The sequence below is a fragment of the Orcinus orca genome, chromosome 7 (genome assembly GCF_937001465.1).
Source record: "Orcinus orca chromosome 7, mOrcOrc1.1, whole genome shotgun sequence".
In the NCBI taxonomy this organism is placed as follows: Eukaryota; Metazoa; Chordata; class Mammalia; order Artiodactyla; family Delphinidae; genus Orcinus; species Orcinus orca.
The window spans coordinates 6018464-6038442 of record NC_064565.1 but is presented as its reverse complement, the minus strand read 5'-3'; the positions used below and the strand labels follow the sequence as shown (position 1 = coordinate 6038442).

The 19979-nt window shown below is 42.2% G+C and overlaps 1 protein-coding gene across 7 annotated transcripts in view; it reads left to right on the top strand.

The window, feature by feature from the left end:
* RALB (RAS like proto-oncogene B) overlaps window positions 1–4802 on the top strand; it is a 60324-nt gene extending 55522 nt beyond the window's left edge. For all 7 annotated transcript variants that reach the window (XM_033400225.2, XM_004276899.4, XM_033400224.2 and 4 more), the window contains 2 exons: window positions 502–679; window positions 3247–4802. In XM_033400225.2, coding sequence (XP_033256116.1) covers window positions 502–679; window positions 3247–3366 — 298 coding nt within the window. In that variant the 3' untranslated portion in view covers window positions 3367–4802. The remainder of the gene's footprint in view (window positions 1–501; window positions 680–3246) is intronic.
* Window positions 4803–19979: the final 15177 nt, after the last annotated feature.

The following is a 19979-nucleotide window of genomic DNA, read 5'->3' as shown; positions in this document are numbered from 1 at the left end:
CTGGTTTCTACCACAGAGGGTCCCAGGTTTCTCCTTTGTTTTGTTTTTTGGCCGAAGCCTAAATTGGGGATGCTGTTGAAATGCAGAATCCTGGGCTCCTGCCCACATATCTGCTCCTGGGCCCAGAAACCTGCGTTGTTGTTTTTTTTTTTTAAGAACTTTTCTCCCGTTTTGCTGTTCATTTTATTCATTTATTTCTTGGCCACACCATGCCGCATGCGAGATCGTAGTTCCCCCCCACCGGGATGGAACCCGGACGCCCTGCATTGGGAGCGCAGAGGCCTAACCACTGGACCTCCAGGGAAGCCCCCAGACCCGCGTCCGTAGTGAGCACCCGCGTCCCTGGGGCGCAGCAAGCTGGGAGCAGAGCCTGCAGCCGCTGGCTGGCCACGGGCTGGAGCGGTGCCCCCTGGGGACGGGCCTGGGCCAGCGGCCCGCCTGTGGGGGGACCGGCGCCCGGCCTGGCCTGCTCAGACGCCTTCTTCTTGACCTGTCACCCAGGGAACAGATCCTCCGCGTTAAGGCGGAAGAAGATAAAGTCCCGCTGCTGGTGGCGGGGAACAAGTCTGACCTGCAGGAGCGGAGGCAGGTGCCGCTGGAGGAGGCCAGGGCCAAGGCCGAGGAGTGGGGCGTGCAGTACGTGGAGACCTCGGCCAAGACGCGGGCCAACGTGGACAAGGTGGGCCCCGCTCCCCCCTGCTGGTCCTGGGGAGCCGGGGGGGGCACCTCGCGGGGGTCCTGGCGTCACACAAGCGGCACGGGGAGGGCGCGGCCTCAGCGGCCTGCGTCCTCCAGGCGCAGGGCCGGTGCCTCGGGGGCCCTTGATTTTGCCCTCGCTGGCGGGTTGGGTAGATTTGTTCTCTTCACCTCCCTGCCCACCGGCAGAGCCAAGGGGTCCAGTCTTTATAACTTCGTCTCTGCGTCCAGGGACCTCTCCCCTCTTCTCCACCCCCAGCGTAGTTTTTCGTTCAAATCTCTGAAGTGAAGGGAAGGATGACCTTGACAGTGATGAACACCGATGGTTTGAAAACCCACCTTCCAGTGATTGCGATTGTGAGGCCTTCTTTTAAAAAGCTGAAGTTCAAATCGGTTGCCCCGGATCTAAAAGCTGAGGTCGTCTCTCTGCCGTCACGGCCTGGGTTCCCGTTAGACCGACGCGCGTCGCTTTGCAGCCAAGCCGTGGACTCGTCTGCGCCGTCTGTGCAGCTCCTGAGTCCCTCACATCCCCTCTCCTTTCTCCTTTGCTTCTCACCTGAGGAGGAAGGGATTTGAAGCCAGGTGTCACTTCAGCTTGCGGGGTTGCTGGAAGGACGCTGGTGTTGGAAGGCGTCTGCTTGGAAGCCTCTCCAACAATTCAGTCTGTTAAGCTGCATCCGCCGTGCGAAGCAGGTTCACTCGGCAGCTCCTTTTCTTTGATTGCTATCTCAGCTCTTACGTGGATTCTTGTGCATTTCCAAATCTTTCCGTTTCTATCAAATTGTTTTCTAGCTGTAGAATTAGAAAACACACAGGAAGTCCAGTCGTGCAGTTTATTTTTAAAAAATCAGGAAGACTTTCCGGGCTTGGAACTGCTGACCTGGGGGGTGGGAGCCGTCACACCGGCTTGTCACCTCCCCTTCCTGCCCGGGACCGGCCGGACCTGCCAAACGGGAACCAGCAGAAGCTGATGCCAGGCAGCGTTGTGTTCGCTGTGAACAGGTCACAGGAAAGGAGGTTGGCGATGAACAGCTTGGGCATCACGTGAAGCTGGACACACGCCCTTCCTTCCCCTCCCTCCGCCTGCCTTGTGCTGCTAGGACAAGGAAAAACCGGCGACATTCGAAGCTGTTCACGGTCCCTGTTATGGGGGAGGGGGCGCTTTCCTGAGAGGCTGAAGGAAAGGGGTGCTTAGGTCAGCCTGATGCAGTTTGGGGGGGTCCTTTCCTGCACCCTGAGCTAGTGGTGAGGGCTCGTGGAGTCCCCCACTCAGAAAGCCCAGTCTCGCTTTCCTCTAGAAAGTAACAGGAGCCTGTTCTGCACAAACGTCCAAAGGTCAAAGGCTACACTCAGTCTCACGCTTTCCGTCTTCTCTGTGAGAAATCTCAAATCTTTCTTTGTAGGAGGCGTACTTTGGCTGCTGGCATGTAGTCGGTACCCGGGCGTGGTTGCTGGTAGCAGGGGGCAAAACCCAGGCCACTGTGACAACTGATAGCATGCTGGCATTCAATGACACGTCTCATCAGCTGTTGATGAAGCCCCTGCAGCTGGCATCACGCAGAGCGGGGCAGGGAGGGGCAGACGTGGGGAGGGTGACACCACCTCTGCCCCTCCGCCCCCCTGCCCTGCGTCGGGGGCCCCATTGTTTGTTCAAGCTGCATCCCCTCCTCCGCCCCACCTGCTACGTTCCCCGATCTGAGTCTGCCGTCGGGGTTAGGCTGCGAAGCCGTCCTACGTGATGGTGCTCGTGCCTTTAGGCTCAGGGCAGGACTCCTCAGCTCGGTGGAACGTGGCGGGGCCCTGAGGCGCTCTCCTCCCTTCCCCGTCCCCGTCCCCGTGGTTGGAAGCCAGGACGCCTGCTGACTGTTGTCACTCTCGGTGTCTCTAACTGTTGTCGGTCTGTCCTGTGATGTTTCATCCTTCATCATACTTATCCCCAGAACAGGTTTCATCAGTTTGAAATAAGCTGCTGAGTGGTACTAATGGTATGACGCTGCTGCCCTTAGCTTGACCCGTTGTATGATGTGAGCAGAGAGGTTTCCTTTGTGGAATTAGAATACGTTTCTAACATTAGTTGTTCTCTTCTGCTCTAGACCTTTTGTTTTTTGGGGTTTTTAAAAAATTAATTAATTTTTATTTTTGGCTGCATTGGGTCTTCGTTGCGTTGCACGGGCTTCTCATTGCGGTGGCTTCTCTTGTTATGGAGTGTGGGCTCTAGGCTCACAGGTTTCGGTTGTTGTGGCACGCGGGCTCTAGAGCACAGGCTCAGTAGTTGTGGCGCATGGGCTTAGTTGCTCTGTGGCATGTGGGATCTTCCCGGACCAGGGCTCAAACCTGTGTCCCCTGCATTGGCAGGTGGACTTTTAACCACCACGCCACCAGGGAAGCCCTAGACCTTTTGTTTTTGATGGCCCATGGTTTTTAAGAATACATTTGGCTTTATATATACTTTAAACTGTAATTACATACCCTGCTTGGTCGAATTGCTTCATTAAATCATTAAATGGCTTTTTCTTCCTTGTTCTTTTCACCCCTTCCTCCCCACCCCAGGTGTTCTTTGACCTCATGAGAGAGATCAGAGCAAAGAAGATGTCAGAAAACAAAGACAAGAACGGCAAGAAAAGCAGCAAGAACAAGAAAAGTTTTAAAGAAAGATGTTGTTTACTGTGAAGGCCAGGGTGCTGGACCATGTCGCTCGCCACTAAGGACAGAGGGCAGGTTCCTCAAGCCAAGACTCCAGTCGACCTCTCGGCCCTGTTCCCTGCTCTCCCCAACCTCATTCACACACGCTTCTGTAAATGGGGAAAATATTTGTGAACCAGTGGCTGGCAGAAGAAATAAGCCCTTGACTGTGCAATGGGATGGCTCCTCTGTCGGGAGGTTTCAGAGTTTCCTCCCTCTTTTCCTTCCTAAAATAAGCCACGTATGTAGTGCTACAGGCAGGCGTTAGCCAAGTGTTAATTAAGAAGGACTTTCCTAACTTCTTACTTTTTCCCCAGTTTTGTAACATAGCGTCTTTCGTTTTGAAATAAAAGTGTCTTATTTTATTAGGTCTTGGGAGGCGAGGGTGGGGTGAGGCTACCCCCACCCTTGTCAGCTCAACAGTGGTTCTCAGAAACATCCATTAGGTTCTAATGACGCTGGAAAATTCGGAGATTTTTTGGGGTCTCTTGGCCATACCCTGTGGATCTGAAGCAGAGCTAAAAAAATAAAGTTGAATGGGGCCAAACAGATCAACACCAAGCCCAGAAATCCTTCTCAATAGGAAAGAAGGAAGAGTTGTACCCTTCGTAGTTAAGTATCAGCCAGTTATAGTCTGTGTTGGCCGCTTTTCCCCTGTGGCATTCTGATTTTTGTGTAGGAGCTTCTTTTTTAATAAGCGACATGAAGACTCAAGAGCAATATACCGTATAAATGATATACTTTTCTAATCAGAATTTTTAAACGAAGTCCTTTGGCTAAATCCTCTCGTAATTGCCAGTCATAGGGTCAGGGCCCTCCTTCTCCATCCGCAACCCACGCTCTGTCCTGACCCACTCCTCCTGGCAGAGGCTGAGAGGACCTTTTCTTTTGTTTCTTTCAATGTAGCCCAAGTTCCTCTGAAGAACGTGATGACTTAAGATTGTGTTCTAAACTCATGAAGCCAGAGCCTGTGCCAGACACCTGCTACCTCTCATAGAATTGCTCAGTAAATTCAGAAGAAGTGGAGAAGCCACTGCCCCTTTACCTCTGAGAACTGGCTGCTGTTTCTAATATAGGTTTGTTTCTGAGACAGCCATCTCGTTAGTTAGAAAAAGATTTTTATGGATGAGATATTGTCTTTCTTGTGTCAATATTCTGAATTCAGCAGTCAGAAAATTTTTCATGAGCAAAGGAGGACAGCCATAAAAACCTAGTGCTCAGCATACTTTTCCCCATTTTTCAGAAGTGATATTTCACATATAGGTGCCAAAAGTGAATTGGGGTGGGGAGAATGGGAACCCTTGGAATTTATGGTTATTACAGAAATTGTAGAAATTATGATCTGACCGGAAAACAAACACTCTTGTATCACCTCCCAAAGAATCGTGGGCTTTTTTTCAATTAAAAATAGCAGAAATTTACAGTTTTTCAGAATTTCAGCCTTCTTATTTTATCCTTTTGTCATATATGTAAAATGTAAGTATTAAAGAAATGGACAGGTATTCATTATCGTTCTTGTTAGATGTTCTGCAAACTTTATTTCAGTTAATTTTTTGAATTGGGCTGGGGGAAATTTATAAGTATAAACAGTAACTTTAATTTCATCTTTCCTTTGGAAGAGATGACTACTCTTCTTAAAATTTAAAAAGTTGAAGGCAATCACACTCTTGCATTTTTTGAAACAACCTTTTTCTTTTCCTCCTAGTTTGCCACCTGTTTGATATCAGTTCTGGTCGAGAGTAGGTAGGTTTGGAATATGTACACATAAATTAAGGATGGTATGAATTGTTCCATGCTATGGAAATTATTCTTAGTTTATGCCATTAGTGTATTTCTGAAATTATATTTAACTGGATAGTGATCAGAAATGGATCTTCCCAACAAAATGATTTATAGAGATGAGATTCTTTTCCATAGGAAAATAAGGAAGCAATGTTCTTTATAAATTTGAAACATACTACCTTGCTAAATGACTAGATATTGTGTCCACAGGGTAACTATTTTTCTGAAGTCTTCCTTCTAGAAATATTTGAGCCCCTGCTTGGTGTCAGGCTCTATTCCAAGTGCTGCAATATTGTGTTGAGCAAGATAGGCCAGAGCTATTCTCCTGGAGCTTATGCTTTAGTGAGGAAAGAGACAAATAATTGAAAACATCACAGAAAGTGCTTTGATGATCATAGAACTGGGTAATAGGATAGGAAATGTTTCTGGGCCATAGAGCTGCTTTCAATTGGATGGTCAACAAGTGTCTGAAAGGGAGTGACATTTAAGCTGAGACCTGAAGGAGCCACGTGAGCTCCCAGGCTTGGGAGCAGCTGGTCCGGAGGCCCTCACTCAGGTGTTCAGGAAAAGACCCTAGAGGCCAGCACATGGCTGCGTGTGATGAGTGGCAGAGCAGTAGAAAAAGACCTAACAAACAGGCGATAGATTCAAAAAGTGATGCAGGGGAACAATACCTAGATGTATAATTCCCTACAAGTGTCCTAGTTCATCAAATAGCAGACACCACTGATGATAAGACGTCACCATAATTTATGTACCACTAAGGAAAAACTTGCCAAATTATGTGACTCCATCCTGACACCAATGACATGAATATGTGGGGGAAAAAATAGATGCTGTAGATTAGGCAAATGATATATAAATTTAAACTAAATGAAATTGGGGTATAAGATTCACCTATGTTGGTCTAAACACTGTATTATAATAAAATAGTATAGAAGCTTAACAGTGGATAAGTATTAACAGCGGGAAAGTACCCCATGGTGTAGGCGGGGGTGAGGGCAGTGCCAACCACAGTGTACCTTGTGAGCCTGCACAACGGGTGACAGGTGGCACCACAGAGCACACTCACAGGTGGACAGCTCCAGTGGAGGAGTCCTCATCCTCTCCCAGTGGGAGTGCCCCAATCCCTCCTACCTTGCACCGCATCTCAGAAACACAGCTCAGAGATGGGCTGGGGCTTCTACTCCAACAGCTAGGAAGCAGACCCCACCCCTGGCAGGGCTGCGACAGTCACAGAGCAAATAGGAGGTGCTGGGTAACATCCGGTGCAGGCTCTGGTCACGACACCAGTCACACCCCTGTCAAGCTGGTAACAGCACATGCCGAGGAAGGAGGCAACAGGCACCCACACTAAAAGCAGCCCTGGCACCGAAAATATTAAACCCATGCAGGCTACACAGGGATGCTCCCACATTAAAATAGCCCTCCAAGACCACAGTAGATAATTGTTTCTCCTAAACTAATAGAGCAAGAGAAATACAAGTAAAATGAAGCATCACGGGAACCACTCCCAGTGAAAAGATCAAGAGAGCGCCCGTGAGAAAACAATGAAATGGAGTCTAACAGACACCACGTTCAAAAAGGAGGTAGTGAAAGTACTGAAGGAATTAAGAAAGGCTATTGACAGAAATGCAGAGTACTGTAAAAAGGAACTAGAAGGAGGAGCCAAGAAAACTCAGAAACCATTTGCTGAGATGAAAGCTGAGCTCAAGGCAGTGAACAGAAGAATGAATAATGCAGAAGAACAAATAAGTGATCTGGAAGAGAGAATAATGGAAATCACCCAGCCAGGACAGCAGACAGGAAGCCAAATGAAAAAAAAAAAAAAGGCAATCTAAGAGACTTACAGGATAATATAAAGTGTGCCAATCTATGCATAATAAGGATTCTAGAAGGAGAAGAAAGAGAAAAGGGGATTGAAAATGTATTTGAAGAAATTATGGCTGAAAACTTCCCAAACCTAAAGAAGGAAACATATCCAGATACAGGAAGCACAGAGGGTCCCAAAAAAGATGAACACTACAGACCTACACCGAGACATCATATAATTGGCAAGTTAAAGAGGATTCTGAAGGCAGCAAGAGAAAAACAAAGAGTTAATTACCAGGGAACCCCCCCATAAGGCTATCAGCTGGTTTCTCTACAGAAGTGCTGCAGGCCAGGAGGGAGATGCAAAATATTTTCAAAGAAGTCCTAGGGGGAAAATCCACAACCTAGGAAACTCTACGCAGCAAGATTATTTAGAATAGGAGACAGAAATAATTTCTTAGACAAGCAAAAACTAAGAGAATACAGCAATACTAAACCTACTCTAAAGGAAATATTGGAAGGTCTTCTCCAACTATAAAAGAAGCAAGAAGCCATAGGAAAGAGGAAATCACAATTGGAAAGTAAATCACTTAAGCCAGTATACAGATTAAAAGGAAAAAAAATCAAAATTCTTATGAAAGCAATGATAAGCACAATGAACAGCAAAAGGATAAACATGAAGATGTAAAGGAGGACATCAAAATCATAAAATGTGGAGGAGGAGAGTAAGAAAATGTAGATTTTTTTCTTTTTTTTAGAATGTGATTGAACCTATATGACTGTCATCTAAAGCAAGCAGATACAGGAAGTGGTTAACATACTTGAAAAACAGGGTAACCACAAATCAAAAACATATAATTGATTCACAAACACCAAAAAGAAGAGAACACAAGCATAATATAAAAGGAACACATCAAACCACAGAAGGAGAAAAAAAGGAACAAAGAAGAAACAATCAACTGGAAAACAAGGCTGAACTGCCAATAAATAAATACATATTTATCAATATTAGCTTAAATGTCAATGGACTAAATGTCCCAATCAAGAGACAGAGAGTGGCACACTGGATGATAAAACAAGAGCCTACAATGTGCTGTCTACAAGAGACCCACTTTAGGGTAAAGGACAGACACAGACTGAAAGTGAGGGAGTGCAAAAAAGATACCTCCTGCAAACAGAAATGACAAGAAAGTGGGGTGTCACAATACTCATGTCAGACAGACTAAAACAAAGGCCATAAAGAAAGATAAAGGACACTATAGAATGATAAAAGGAGCAATACAAGAAGAGGATTTTACACTCGTCAACATATATGCACCTAACATAGGAGCACCCAAATACATAAATACTAACAGACATAAAGGGAGAAATTGACAGGAATACAACAGTAGTAGGAGACTAACACCACACGTCAATGGACAGATCTTCCAGACAGAGAATCGATAAGGCAACAGAGATCCTAAATGATACAATAGAACAGTCAGACTTAATTGATATTTTCAGGACATTACCTCCCTCCCAAAACCAAGTGCACATGGAACATTCTCTAGGACTGACCATATACTAGGGCACAGAACAAATCTTGATGAATTTAAGAATACAGAAATTATTTCAAGCATCTTTTCTGACCGCAGTGGGATGGAACTACAGATCAACCTCAGAAAAAGAAAAGAGAAAAAAACGATTACATGGAAACTAAACAACATGCTATTAAAAAAGAAAAAAAGGGTCAATGAGGAAATCAAAAGAAATTTTAAAATACCTTGAGACAAATGACAATGAAAACACAACCATACAAAATCTATGGGATGCAGCAAAAGCATTTCTTAGAGGGAAGTTCATAGCAATACAACCCTTTCTCAAGAAACAAGAAAAATCTCAAACGACCTAACCTACCGCCTAAAAGAATTAGAAAAAGAAGAACAAACAAAGCCTAAAGTCAGCAGAAGGAAGGAAATAATCAAGATCAGAGAGGAAATAAATAAAATAGAGATTTTAGAAACAATAGGAAAAAGTCAATAAAACCAAGAGCTGGTTCTTTGAAAGGGTAAACAAAATTGACAAAACTATGGCCAGGCTCACCAAGAAGAGAAGACAGAGAACCCAAATAAAATAAGAAATGAAAAAGGAGTAACATCAGTCGATACTGCAGAAATACAAAATATCATAAGAGAATAACATGAACAATTATAAGCCAACAAATTTGACAACTTAGAAGAAATGGAAAAGTTTCTAGAAACATACAGTCCACCTATATTGAATCAAGAAGAAATAGATAATTTGAACAGACCAATTACTAGAAGTGAAATAGAATCTGTTAAAAAACAAACAAACAAAAACCAAAGAAACTCCCTACGAATGAAAGTCCAGGACCAGATGGCTTCACAGTTGAATTCTACCAAACATACAAAGAAGAATTTATACCGATCCTTCTCAAACTCTTCCAAAAGATTGAAGAGGAAGGAACATTCCCAAAGACATTCTGTGAAGCCACCAGCACCCTAATACCAAAACCAGACAAAGATACCACCAAAAAAGAAAATTACAGGCCAATATCTTTGATGAATATAGATGCAAAAATTCTCCAGAATAGTAGCAAATCGAAACCAACAGCCCATAAAAAAGATCATACACCACAACCAAATTGGATTCATCCCAAATTCACAAGGATGGTTCAACATATGCAAATCAATTAGTGTGATATACTACAGCAACAAAAGACAAAAACCACATGATCATCTCAATAGATGCAGAAAGTTGGAAGGAAAGAGGTAAAATTGTCATTATATGCAGATGACATGAAACTATTTATAGAATACCCTAAAGACTCCACACAAAAGCTACTGGAACTGATAAATGAACTCAGCAAGGTGGTAGGATACAAGATTAACTTACAGAAATTGGTTGCATTTCTTTAAACTGACAGTGAAATATCAGAAAGGGAATGTAAAAAAAAAGAAAAAAAAACCTTTTAAAATCACACCCCCCAGAAAAGATACTTAGGAATAAACCTGACCAAGGAGATAAAAGACTTTTATGCTGAGAACTATAAAACATTAATAAAGAAAACTGAAGGGCTTCCCTGGTGGCGCAGTGGTTGAGGGTCCGCCTGCAGATGCAGGGGACGCGGGTTCGTGCCCCGGTCCGGGAAGATCCCACATGCCGCAGAGTGGCTGGGCCCATAAGCCATGGCCGCTGAGCCTGCGCGTCCGGAGCCTGTGCTCCGCAGCGGGAGAGGCCACAGCAGTGAGAGGCCCGCGTACCGCAAAAAAAAAAAAAAGAAAAAGAAAAAAGAAAACTGAAGATGATTCAAAGAAATGGAAAGATATCCCTTGGTCTTGGATTGGAAGAATTAATCTTGTTAAAATGGTCAAAGCAATCGACAGATTTAATGCAATTCCTATCAAATTACCCATGACATTTTTCACAAAACTAGAACAAATAATTCTAAAATTTATATGGAAGTATAAAGGACCCAAAATTGCCACAGTAATCCTGAGGAAAAAGAACAAAGCAGGAGGCATAACCCTCCCAGACTTCAGACAATACTGCAAAGCTACAGTAATCAAAACAGCATGGTATTGGCACAAAAACAGACATATGGATCAATGGAACAGAATAGAGAGCCCCAAAATACCCCCCTACACCTATGGTCAATTATTTGACAAAGGAGGAAGAATATACAATGAAAAAGAGACAGTGTCTTCAGCAAGTTGTGCTGGGAAAGCTGGACAGCCTCATGTAAATCAATGAAGTTAGATCACACCCTCACACCATACACAAAAATAAACTCAAAATGGCTTAAAGAATTAAACATAAGACATGACACCATAAAACTCCTAGAAGAGAGCAGAGGCAAAAATTCTCTGACATAAATTGTACCTGTTTTCTTAGGTCAGTCTCCCAAGTCAATAGAAACAAAAGCAAAAAATAAACAAATGGGATGTAAACTTACAAGCTTTAATGCAGCAAGGGAAACCATAAACAAAATGAAAAGACAACCTACAGACTAGGAGAAAATATTTGCAAACGATGTGACCAACAGGGGCTTAATTTCCAAATATACAAACAGCTCATACTCAAAAAACCAAACATCCCAATCGAAAAATGGATAGACAACATAAATAGACATTTCTCCAAAGAAGACATACAGATGGCCAACGGGCACATGAAAAGATGCTCAACATTGTGAATTATTAGAGAAATGCAAATCAAAAGTACAATGAGGTATCACTTCACACTGGTTGGAATGGCCATCACTAAAAAATACATGAATAACAAATGCTGGAGAGGGTGTGAGAAAAGGGAACCTTCCTACACTGTTGGTGGGAATGTAAGTTGGTGCAGCCACTATGGAAAACAGTATGGAGTCTCCTCAAAAAACTCAAAGTGGAGTTACCATATGATCCAGCAATCCCACTCCTGGGCATATATCTGGACAAAACTCTAATTCAAAAAGATACGTGCACCTTATGTTCATAGAAGCATTATTTACAAGAGCCAAGACATGGAAGCAACCTAAATGTACAAGAACAAATGAATGGATAAAGAAGATGTGGTATATATATACAATGGAATACTACTCAACCATAAAAAAGAACGAAATAATGCCTGCAGCAACTTGGATGGACCTAGAAATTATCGTACTAAGTGAAGTAAGTCAGAGAAAGACAAATATCATATGGTATCACTTATATGTGGAATCTAAAATACGACACAAATGAACTTGCCTATGAAACAGAAACAGACTCACAGACATAGAGAAGAGACTTGTGGTTGCCAAGGGGGAGGGGGATGGGGGAGGGATGGATTGGGAATTTGGGATTAGCAGATGCAAATTATTACATATAGGATGGATAAACAACAAGGTCCTACTGTATAGCACAGGGAACTATACTCAGTATCCTGTGATAAACTGTAATGGGAAAGAATATGAAAAAGAATGTATAGATATGTATAACTGAGTCACTCTGCTGTACACCAGAAACTAACACAACATTGTAAATCAATTATATGTCAATTTTAAAAAAGAAAAAACAGTGGGAAAATACTAACATATACAGTTAATGTTAGTAGTAGTAAACTTGACTTTGGTATTTTTTTAATTCATTAAAATTATTTAATCAAAATTATAAGTGCATGTGCTGGAAATTCTAATGGTCTAGAAGGGCTTGTAATGGAAACGCTTTACTTTTGCTCTTTCCCACTCCAGCTCTGGTCCTTGAAAGTCACATTTAACCATTTCTATTCTCACAGCAGTGGTTAGATAACTCCTGTATTTCTTCATACTATTCGTAGGCCATTATTGCTTGGTAGGAGCGGAGCACCCACAATATAAGGATACCCCATACCACACAGGTGGGCGACCCACACACTGGAGAATAATTATATCACAGAGGTTCTCCCACAGGAGTGAGAGCTCTGAGTCCCATGCCAGGCTCCCCAGCCTAGAGGTCTGGCATCGGGAGGAGGAGCCCCCAGAGTTTTTGGCTCTGAAGGCCAGAGGGGCTTGAGTGCAGGAGCTCCACAGGACTGGGGGAAACAGAGACTCCACTTTGGTGGGCGCACACAAGGTCCCGCATCCACCGGGTCCCAGGGCAAAAGCAGTGATTCCATAGTTGTCTGAGCCAGACCTACCTGCTGGTCTTGGAGCGTCTCCTGGGGAGGCAGGGGGCAGCTGTGGCTCTCTCTGGGGTTATAAGCTGGTGGTGGACCTATGTGAACCCAGGCTGGAGGCAGATGTCTCGTGTCCTTGGCAGCGAAACCTGGCCCCACCCAAGAGTCTGCAGGCTGCAGTGCTGGGACGCCTCAGGCCAAACAACCAATGGGGCTGGAACGCACCTTCACCCATCAGCAGACAGGCTGCCTAAAGACTTCTAGTGCCCACAGCCACCTCTAGACATGCCCAAACCCACCTACCAGTGGGCAGGCACCAGCCCCTCCTACCAGGAAGCCTGCACAGGCCTCTTGAGCAGCCTCACCCACCAGGAGGCAGACACCAGAAGCAAGGAAACTATGATCCTGCAGCCTGCTGAACTGAGTCTGCAAACACAGGTCAGAACCTACCCTGGGACCAGCTGGTCCTTGGGTGACAAGAGGAGAGTGTACTGCTGGGATACATAGGACATCACCTACAGAGAGCCACTTCAAGGTTAAGAAATGTAACTAAGCTACTACATACATAAAAATAGAAATAGAAATCTAAACAAAATGAGACAGCAAAGGAATATGTTCCAGACGAAGGAACAAGATAAAACACCAGAACAACTAAGTGAAGTGGAGATAGGCAATCTACTAAGAAAGAGTTCAGAGTAATGATCATAAAGATGACCCAAGAACTTGGGAAAAGAATGGACATGCTGAGAAGTTACAAGAAGTTTTTAGCAAAGAGTTAGAAAATGTAAAGAACAACCAAACAGAGTTGAACGATACAAGAACTGAAATGAAAATTACATGGGAAGGAATCAATAGCAGAATAAATGAGGCAGAAGAATGAATCAGTGAGCTGGAAGGCAGAGTGGTGGAAATCGCTGCCACAGAACAGAATAAAGAAAAAAGAATGAAAAGAAATGAGGACAGTTTAAGAGGCCACTGGGACAACATCAAACACATCAACATTCACATTATAGGGGTCTCAGAAGGAGAAGAGAGAGAGAAAGGGCCTGAGAAAATATTTGAAGAGATAATAGCTGAAAACGTCTTGAACATAGGAAAGGAAACAATCATCAAAGTCCAGGAAGTGCAGAGCCCCATACAAGATTATCCCAAGGAGGAACATGCCAAGACACATAGTAATCAAACTGACAAAAACTAAAGATAAAGAGAAAATATTAAAAGCAACAATAGAAAAGCAACAAATAACATACAAGGGAATCCTCATGAGGTTATCAGCTGATTTTTCAGCAGAAGCTCTGCAGGCCAGAGGGAGTGGCATGAAATATTTAAAGTGAAAGGGAAAAACCTACCACTAAAAATACTCTACGTAGCAAGGCTCTCATTCAGATTTGACAGAGCAATCAAAAGCTTTGCATAGGGCTTCCCTGGTGGCGCAGTGGTTGAGAGTCCGCCTGCCGATGCAGGGTACACGGGTTCATGCCCCTGTCCGGGAAGATCCCACATGCCGCGGAGCGGCTGGGCCTGTGAGCCATGGCCGCTGAGCCTGCGCGTCCAGAGCCTGTGCTCCGCAACGGGAGAGGCCACAACAGTGAGAGGACCACGTAGCGCAAAAAAAAAGCTTTGCGTACAAGTGCTAAAAGAATTCGGCACCCCCAAACCAGCTTAACAACAAATGCTGAAGGAAATTCTCTAGGCAGAAAAGAAAGGGCCACAACTAGAAACCAGAAAATTATGAAATGGGAAAGCTCACCAGTAAAGGCAAACACACAGTAAAGTTAGGAGATCATCCACACACAAATATGATATCAAAACCAGTAATCATGAGAGGAGGAGAGTACAAATGCAGGATATTTGAATGCATTTGAAATTAAGAGACCAGCAACTTAAAACAATCATGTATATATGTAGATGGTTACATCAAAACCTCATGGTAACCACACAAAAAATCTATAATACACATACACAGAAAAAGGAAAAAAGAATCAAAACACAAAACTAAAGATAGTCATCAAATCACAAGAGAACTAAGAGGAAAGGAAGAAAAAAGACGAACAAAACAGATCCAAAACAATTTATAAAATGTCAATAAGTACATGCATATTAATAATTACCTTAAATGTAAATGGATTTAATGCTCCAAGCAAAAGACACAGACTGGCTGAATGGATACAAAAACAACACCTGTATATATGTTGTCTACAAGAGAACCACTTCAGATTTAGAGACATATACAGACTGAAAGTGAGGGAGAGGAAAAAGGTATTCCATGCAAATGTAAATCAAAAGAAAGCTGGAGTAGCAATAGTCAGACAAAATAGTCTTTAAAATAAAGACTGTCACAAGAGACGAAGAAGGACACTACATAATGATCAAGGGGTCAATCCAAGAAGAAGATAAAACAATTGAAAATATATATGCACCCAACACAGGAGCACCTCAATACATAAGACAAATTGTTAACAGCCATAAAAGGAGAAATTGACAGTAACACAATAGTAGTGGGGGACTTTAACACCCAACTTACATCAATGGACAGATCATCTAGACAGAAAAGCAGTAAGGAAACACAGGCCTTAAATGACGCATTAGACCAGATGAACTTAATTGATATTTATAGAGTGTGCCACCCAAAAGCAGCAGAATACACATTCTTTTCAAGTGCACATGGAACATTCTTCAGGATAGATCACATGCTGGGCCACAAAGCAAGCCTTGATAAATTTAGGAAAACTGAAATCATATCAAGCATCTTTTCTGACCACAATGCTATGAAATTAGAAATCAAATACAAGCAAAAAAATGCAAAAAACACAGACACATGGAGGCTAAACAATATGCTGCTAGACAACCAAAGGATCACTGAATAAATCAAAGAGAAAATTTTAAAAATACCTAGAGAAAAATGAGAATGAAAACACAGGGATCCCAAACCTGTGGAATACAGCAAAAGCAATTCTAAGAGGGAAGTTTATAGCAATACAAGCTTACCTCAGGAAATAAGAAAAATCTCAAACAATGTTAAGTTACACCTAAAGCAACTAGATAAAGAAGGACAAGCAAAACTCAAAGTTGGTAGAAGGAAAGAAATCATAAAAATCAGAACAGATAAGTGAAATAGAGACTAAGAAAACAATAGAGAAGATCAATGAAACTAAAAGTTGGTTCTTTGAATAGATAAACAAAATTGATAAACTTTTAGCCAGACTCATCAAGAAAAAAAGGGAGAGGGCCCAAATCAATAAAATAAGGGGTCTTCCCTGGTGGTCCAGTGATTAAGACTCCATGCTTGCACTGCAGGGGGGCACAGATTCAATCCCTGTTCAGGGAACTAGGATCTCACATGTTGCATGGTGTGGCCAAAAAATAAATAAAAATTAAACAAGACAAAATAACAAATGAAAAAGGAGAAGTTACAACAGACACCACAGAAATACAAAGGACCATAAGGGACTACTATAAGCAACTATATGCCAATAAAATGGACAACCTAGAAGCAATGAACAATTCTTAGTAAGGCATTATCTCCCAAGACTGAACCAGGAAGAAATAGAAAATATGAACAAACCAGTTACAAGGACTGAAATTGTCTCTGATTACAAAACTGTGAACAAACAAAAGGCCAGGACCAGATGGCCTCACCTGGAAATTCTATCAAACACTTAGAGAAGAGTTAACACCTACCCTTCTGAAACTATTCCAAAAAATTGCAGAGGAAGGAACATTTTCAAACTCATTCTACATTTGGTGGAATTTACCTGTGAAGCCATCTGGTCCTGGACTTTTGTTTGTAGGAAGGTTTTGTTGTTTTGTGGGGGGCAGTGTTGTTGTGGGGGGTTTTTTTGTTCTTTTTTTTACAGATTCTATTTCACTTCCAGTGATTGGTCTGTTCAAATTATCTATTTTTTCTTGATTGAGTTTTGGATAGGCTGTATGTTTCTAGAAACTTGTCCATTTCTTCTAGGTTGTCAAATTTGTTGGCATATGAATATTCATAGTATTCTTTTAAGGTTTTTTGTATTTCTATGGTATCAGTTGATGTTACTCCTTTTTCATTTCTCATTTTGTTTAATTGGGTTCTCTCTCTTTTCTTCTTCGTGAGCCAGGCCAAAGGTGTGTCAATTTTGTTTACCCTTTCAAAGAACCAGCCCTTGATTTTTTTCTATTTTTTTAAATGTCTATTTTATTTATTTCCTCTCTGATTTTGATTATTTCCTTCCTTCTGCTGACTTTAGCTTTTGTTTGTTCTTCTTTTTCTAATTCTTTTAGATAGTAGGTTAGGGTATTTGAGATTTTTCCTTTTTTTTTGAGGAAGGCCTGTATGGCTATGAACCTCCCTCTAAGAATTCCCTTTGCTTCATCCCATAGATTTTGTAAGGTTGTGTTTTCATTGTCATTTGTCTCAAGGTATTTTTTTAAATTTCCTCTTGGATTTCACTGTTGACGCATTGGTTTTTTATTAGCATGTTGTTTAGTCTCCATGTAATCAGTTTTTTCTCATTTTTTTTTTCTGTGTTTGACTTCTAGTTTCATGCTGCTGTTGTCAGAAAAGATGCTTGACATAATTTCTAGACTCTTAAATTTGTTGAGGCTTTTTTTCTGCCCCAGTATGCGGTTAGTCCTCGAGAATGTTCCATGTGCACTTGAAAAGAATGTGTATGTTGCTTTGTTTTCATTTGGGTTTGTTTTTGTTTTGTTTTGTTTTTGGTTTTTTTTGGAGGTAATGTCCTGAAAAGATAAATTAAATCTAACTGTTCTATTGTATCATTTAGGATCTCTGTTGCCTTATTGATTTTCTGTGTAGACGATCTGTCCATTGATGTCTGGGGGTGTTAAAACCTCCTATGTTATTGTATTCCTGTCAATTTCTCTGTTAGTATTTGTTTTATGTATTTGGGCACCCCTATATGGGGTGCATATATGTTGATGAGTATAACATCCTCTTCTTGTATTGATCCTTTTATTGTTATAGAGTGTCCTTCTTTATCTTTCCTTATGGCCCATGTTTTAAAGTCTATTTTGTCTAGTATGAGTATTATGACCCCTGATTTTTTGTCCTTTCATTTGCATGAAATATCTTTTCCATCCCCTTACTTTCAATCTATTGTGTGTCTGTTGCCCTAAAATGGGTCTCTTGTAAGCAGCATATAGTGGGCACTTGTTTCATTATCCAATCTGCCACTCTCTCTTTTATTTATTTTTAAATTAATTTTTACTGGAGTATAGTTGATTTACAATGTTGTATTAGTTTCTGCTGTATATGTCTTTTTTTTTTTTTTTTTTTTTTTTTTTTTGCGGTACGTGGGCCCCTCACTGTTGCGACCCCTCCCGTTGCGGAGCACAGGCTCCGGACGCACAGGCTCAGCGGCCATGGCTTACGGGTCCAGCCGCTCCGCGGCATGTGGGATCTTCCCGGACCGGGGCACAAACCCGCGTCCCCTGCATCGGCAGGCGGACTCTCAACCACTGCGCCACCAGGGAAGCCCTGTATATGTCTTTTAATTGGAGCATTTAGTCCACTGACATTTACAATAATTATTGATAATTTATTGACATTTTAAACCTTGCTTTCTAGTTGATTCTGTATTTCTTCTTTGTTCCTTTTTGTTTTTCCTTTTGTGGTTTGATGATTTCCTCTTATTTCATGCTTGTGTTCTCTTTTTCATTTTTTGTGAATCTATTGTATGTTTTTTACTTGTGGTTATCTTGTTTTTCAAGTATGTTAACCCCTTCCTATATCTACTTGCTTTAGACTGATAGTCATTTAGGCTCAAACACAGTCTAAAAAAAAATCTTACTATCCTCCCCCCCATTTCACGATTTTGATGTCCTCTACTACATCTTCATGTTTATTATTTTGCTGTTCATTGTGGTTATCATTGCTTTCACAAAATTTTTATTTTAATTTAAAAAAAAGTTTTAATCTGTATACTAGCTTATTTAAATGATTTACTTTCTGATTCTGATATTCTTTTTCCTATAGATTCTTGCTTCTTTTCTTTTGTTTTAAATTAATTAATTAATTTGTTATTTGTTTTTGGCTGTGTTGGGTCTTTGTTGCTGCACGCGGGCTTTCTCTAGTTGCGGTGAGCAGGGGCTACTCTTAGTTGTGGTGCGCAGGCTTCTCATTGCAGTGTCTTCTCTTTTTGCAGAGCATGGGCTCTAGGCACATGGGCTTCCGTAGTTGTGGCTCGTGGGCTCTAGAGCACAAGCACAGTAGTTGTGGCTTAGTTGCTCTATGGCATGTGGGATCTTCCCAGACCAGGGCTCAAACGTGTGTCCCCTGCATTGGCAGGCGAATTCTTTTTTTTTTTTTTTTGCAGTACACGGGCCTCTCGCTGTTGTGGCCTCTCCCGTTGCGGAGCAAGGCTCCGGACGCACAGGCTCAGCGGCCATGGCTCACGGGCCTAGCCGCTCCGCGGCATGTGGGGTCCTCCCGGACCAGGGCACGAACCCGCATCCCCTGCATCGGTAGGTGGACTCTCAACCACTGTGCCACCAGGGAAGCCCGGCAGGCGAATTCTTAACCACTGCGCCACCAGGGAAGTCCCTTCTTTTCTATTTAGAGAAGACCTTTCAATATTTCCTTTAGGATAGTTTTAGTATTGCTGTATTCTTCTAGTTTTTGCTTGTCTGAGAAATTCTTTCTCTCTCCTTCTATTCTAATTGATTATCTTGCTGCGTAGAGAATCCTAGGTTGCAGATTCTTTCCTTTCGTGACTTTGAATATGTCTTGCCACTCTCTTCTGGCCTGCAGAATTTCTGTACAGAAATCAGTTGATAGCATTATGGGGGTTCCCTGGTAATTAACTCTTTGTTTTTCTCTTGCTGCCTTTAGAATCGTCTTTAATTTTGTCATTTTAATTATGATATGTCTTGGTGTAGTCTGTTTGTATTCATCTTGTTTCAGACCCTCTGTGCTTCCTGTACCTGGCTATCTGTTTCCTTCTTTAGGTGTGGGAAGTTTTCAGCCATAATCTGTTCAAATACATTTTGATCCCTTTTTCTCTTTCTGCTCCTCTGGAATCCCTCTTATGTGTAGATTGGCACGCTTTATATTATCCCATAGGTCACTTATTGTGCTTTAATTTTTTTTCCTTTGGCTTTCTGTCTGCTGTTCTGGCTGGGTGATTTCCATTTTTTCTATCTTCCAGATCACTTATTTGTTCTTCTGCATTATTCCTTCTGCTCTTCACTGCCTTGAGCTCAGCTTTTGTCTCAGGAAATGAATTTTCTAATTTTTCTTGGCTCCTCCTTCTAGTTTCTAGTTCCTTTTTACATTAATTTGCGTTTCTGTCGCTGGCCTTTCTTTATTCCTTCAGTATTTTCATTATCTCCTTTTGGAACTTGGTGTCTATCAGACTAAAGAGGTCTGTCTCATTGTTCGTTCTTTC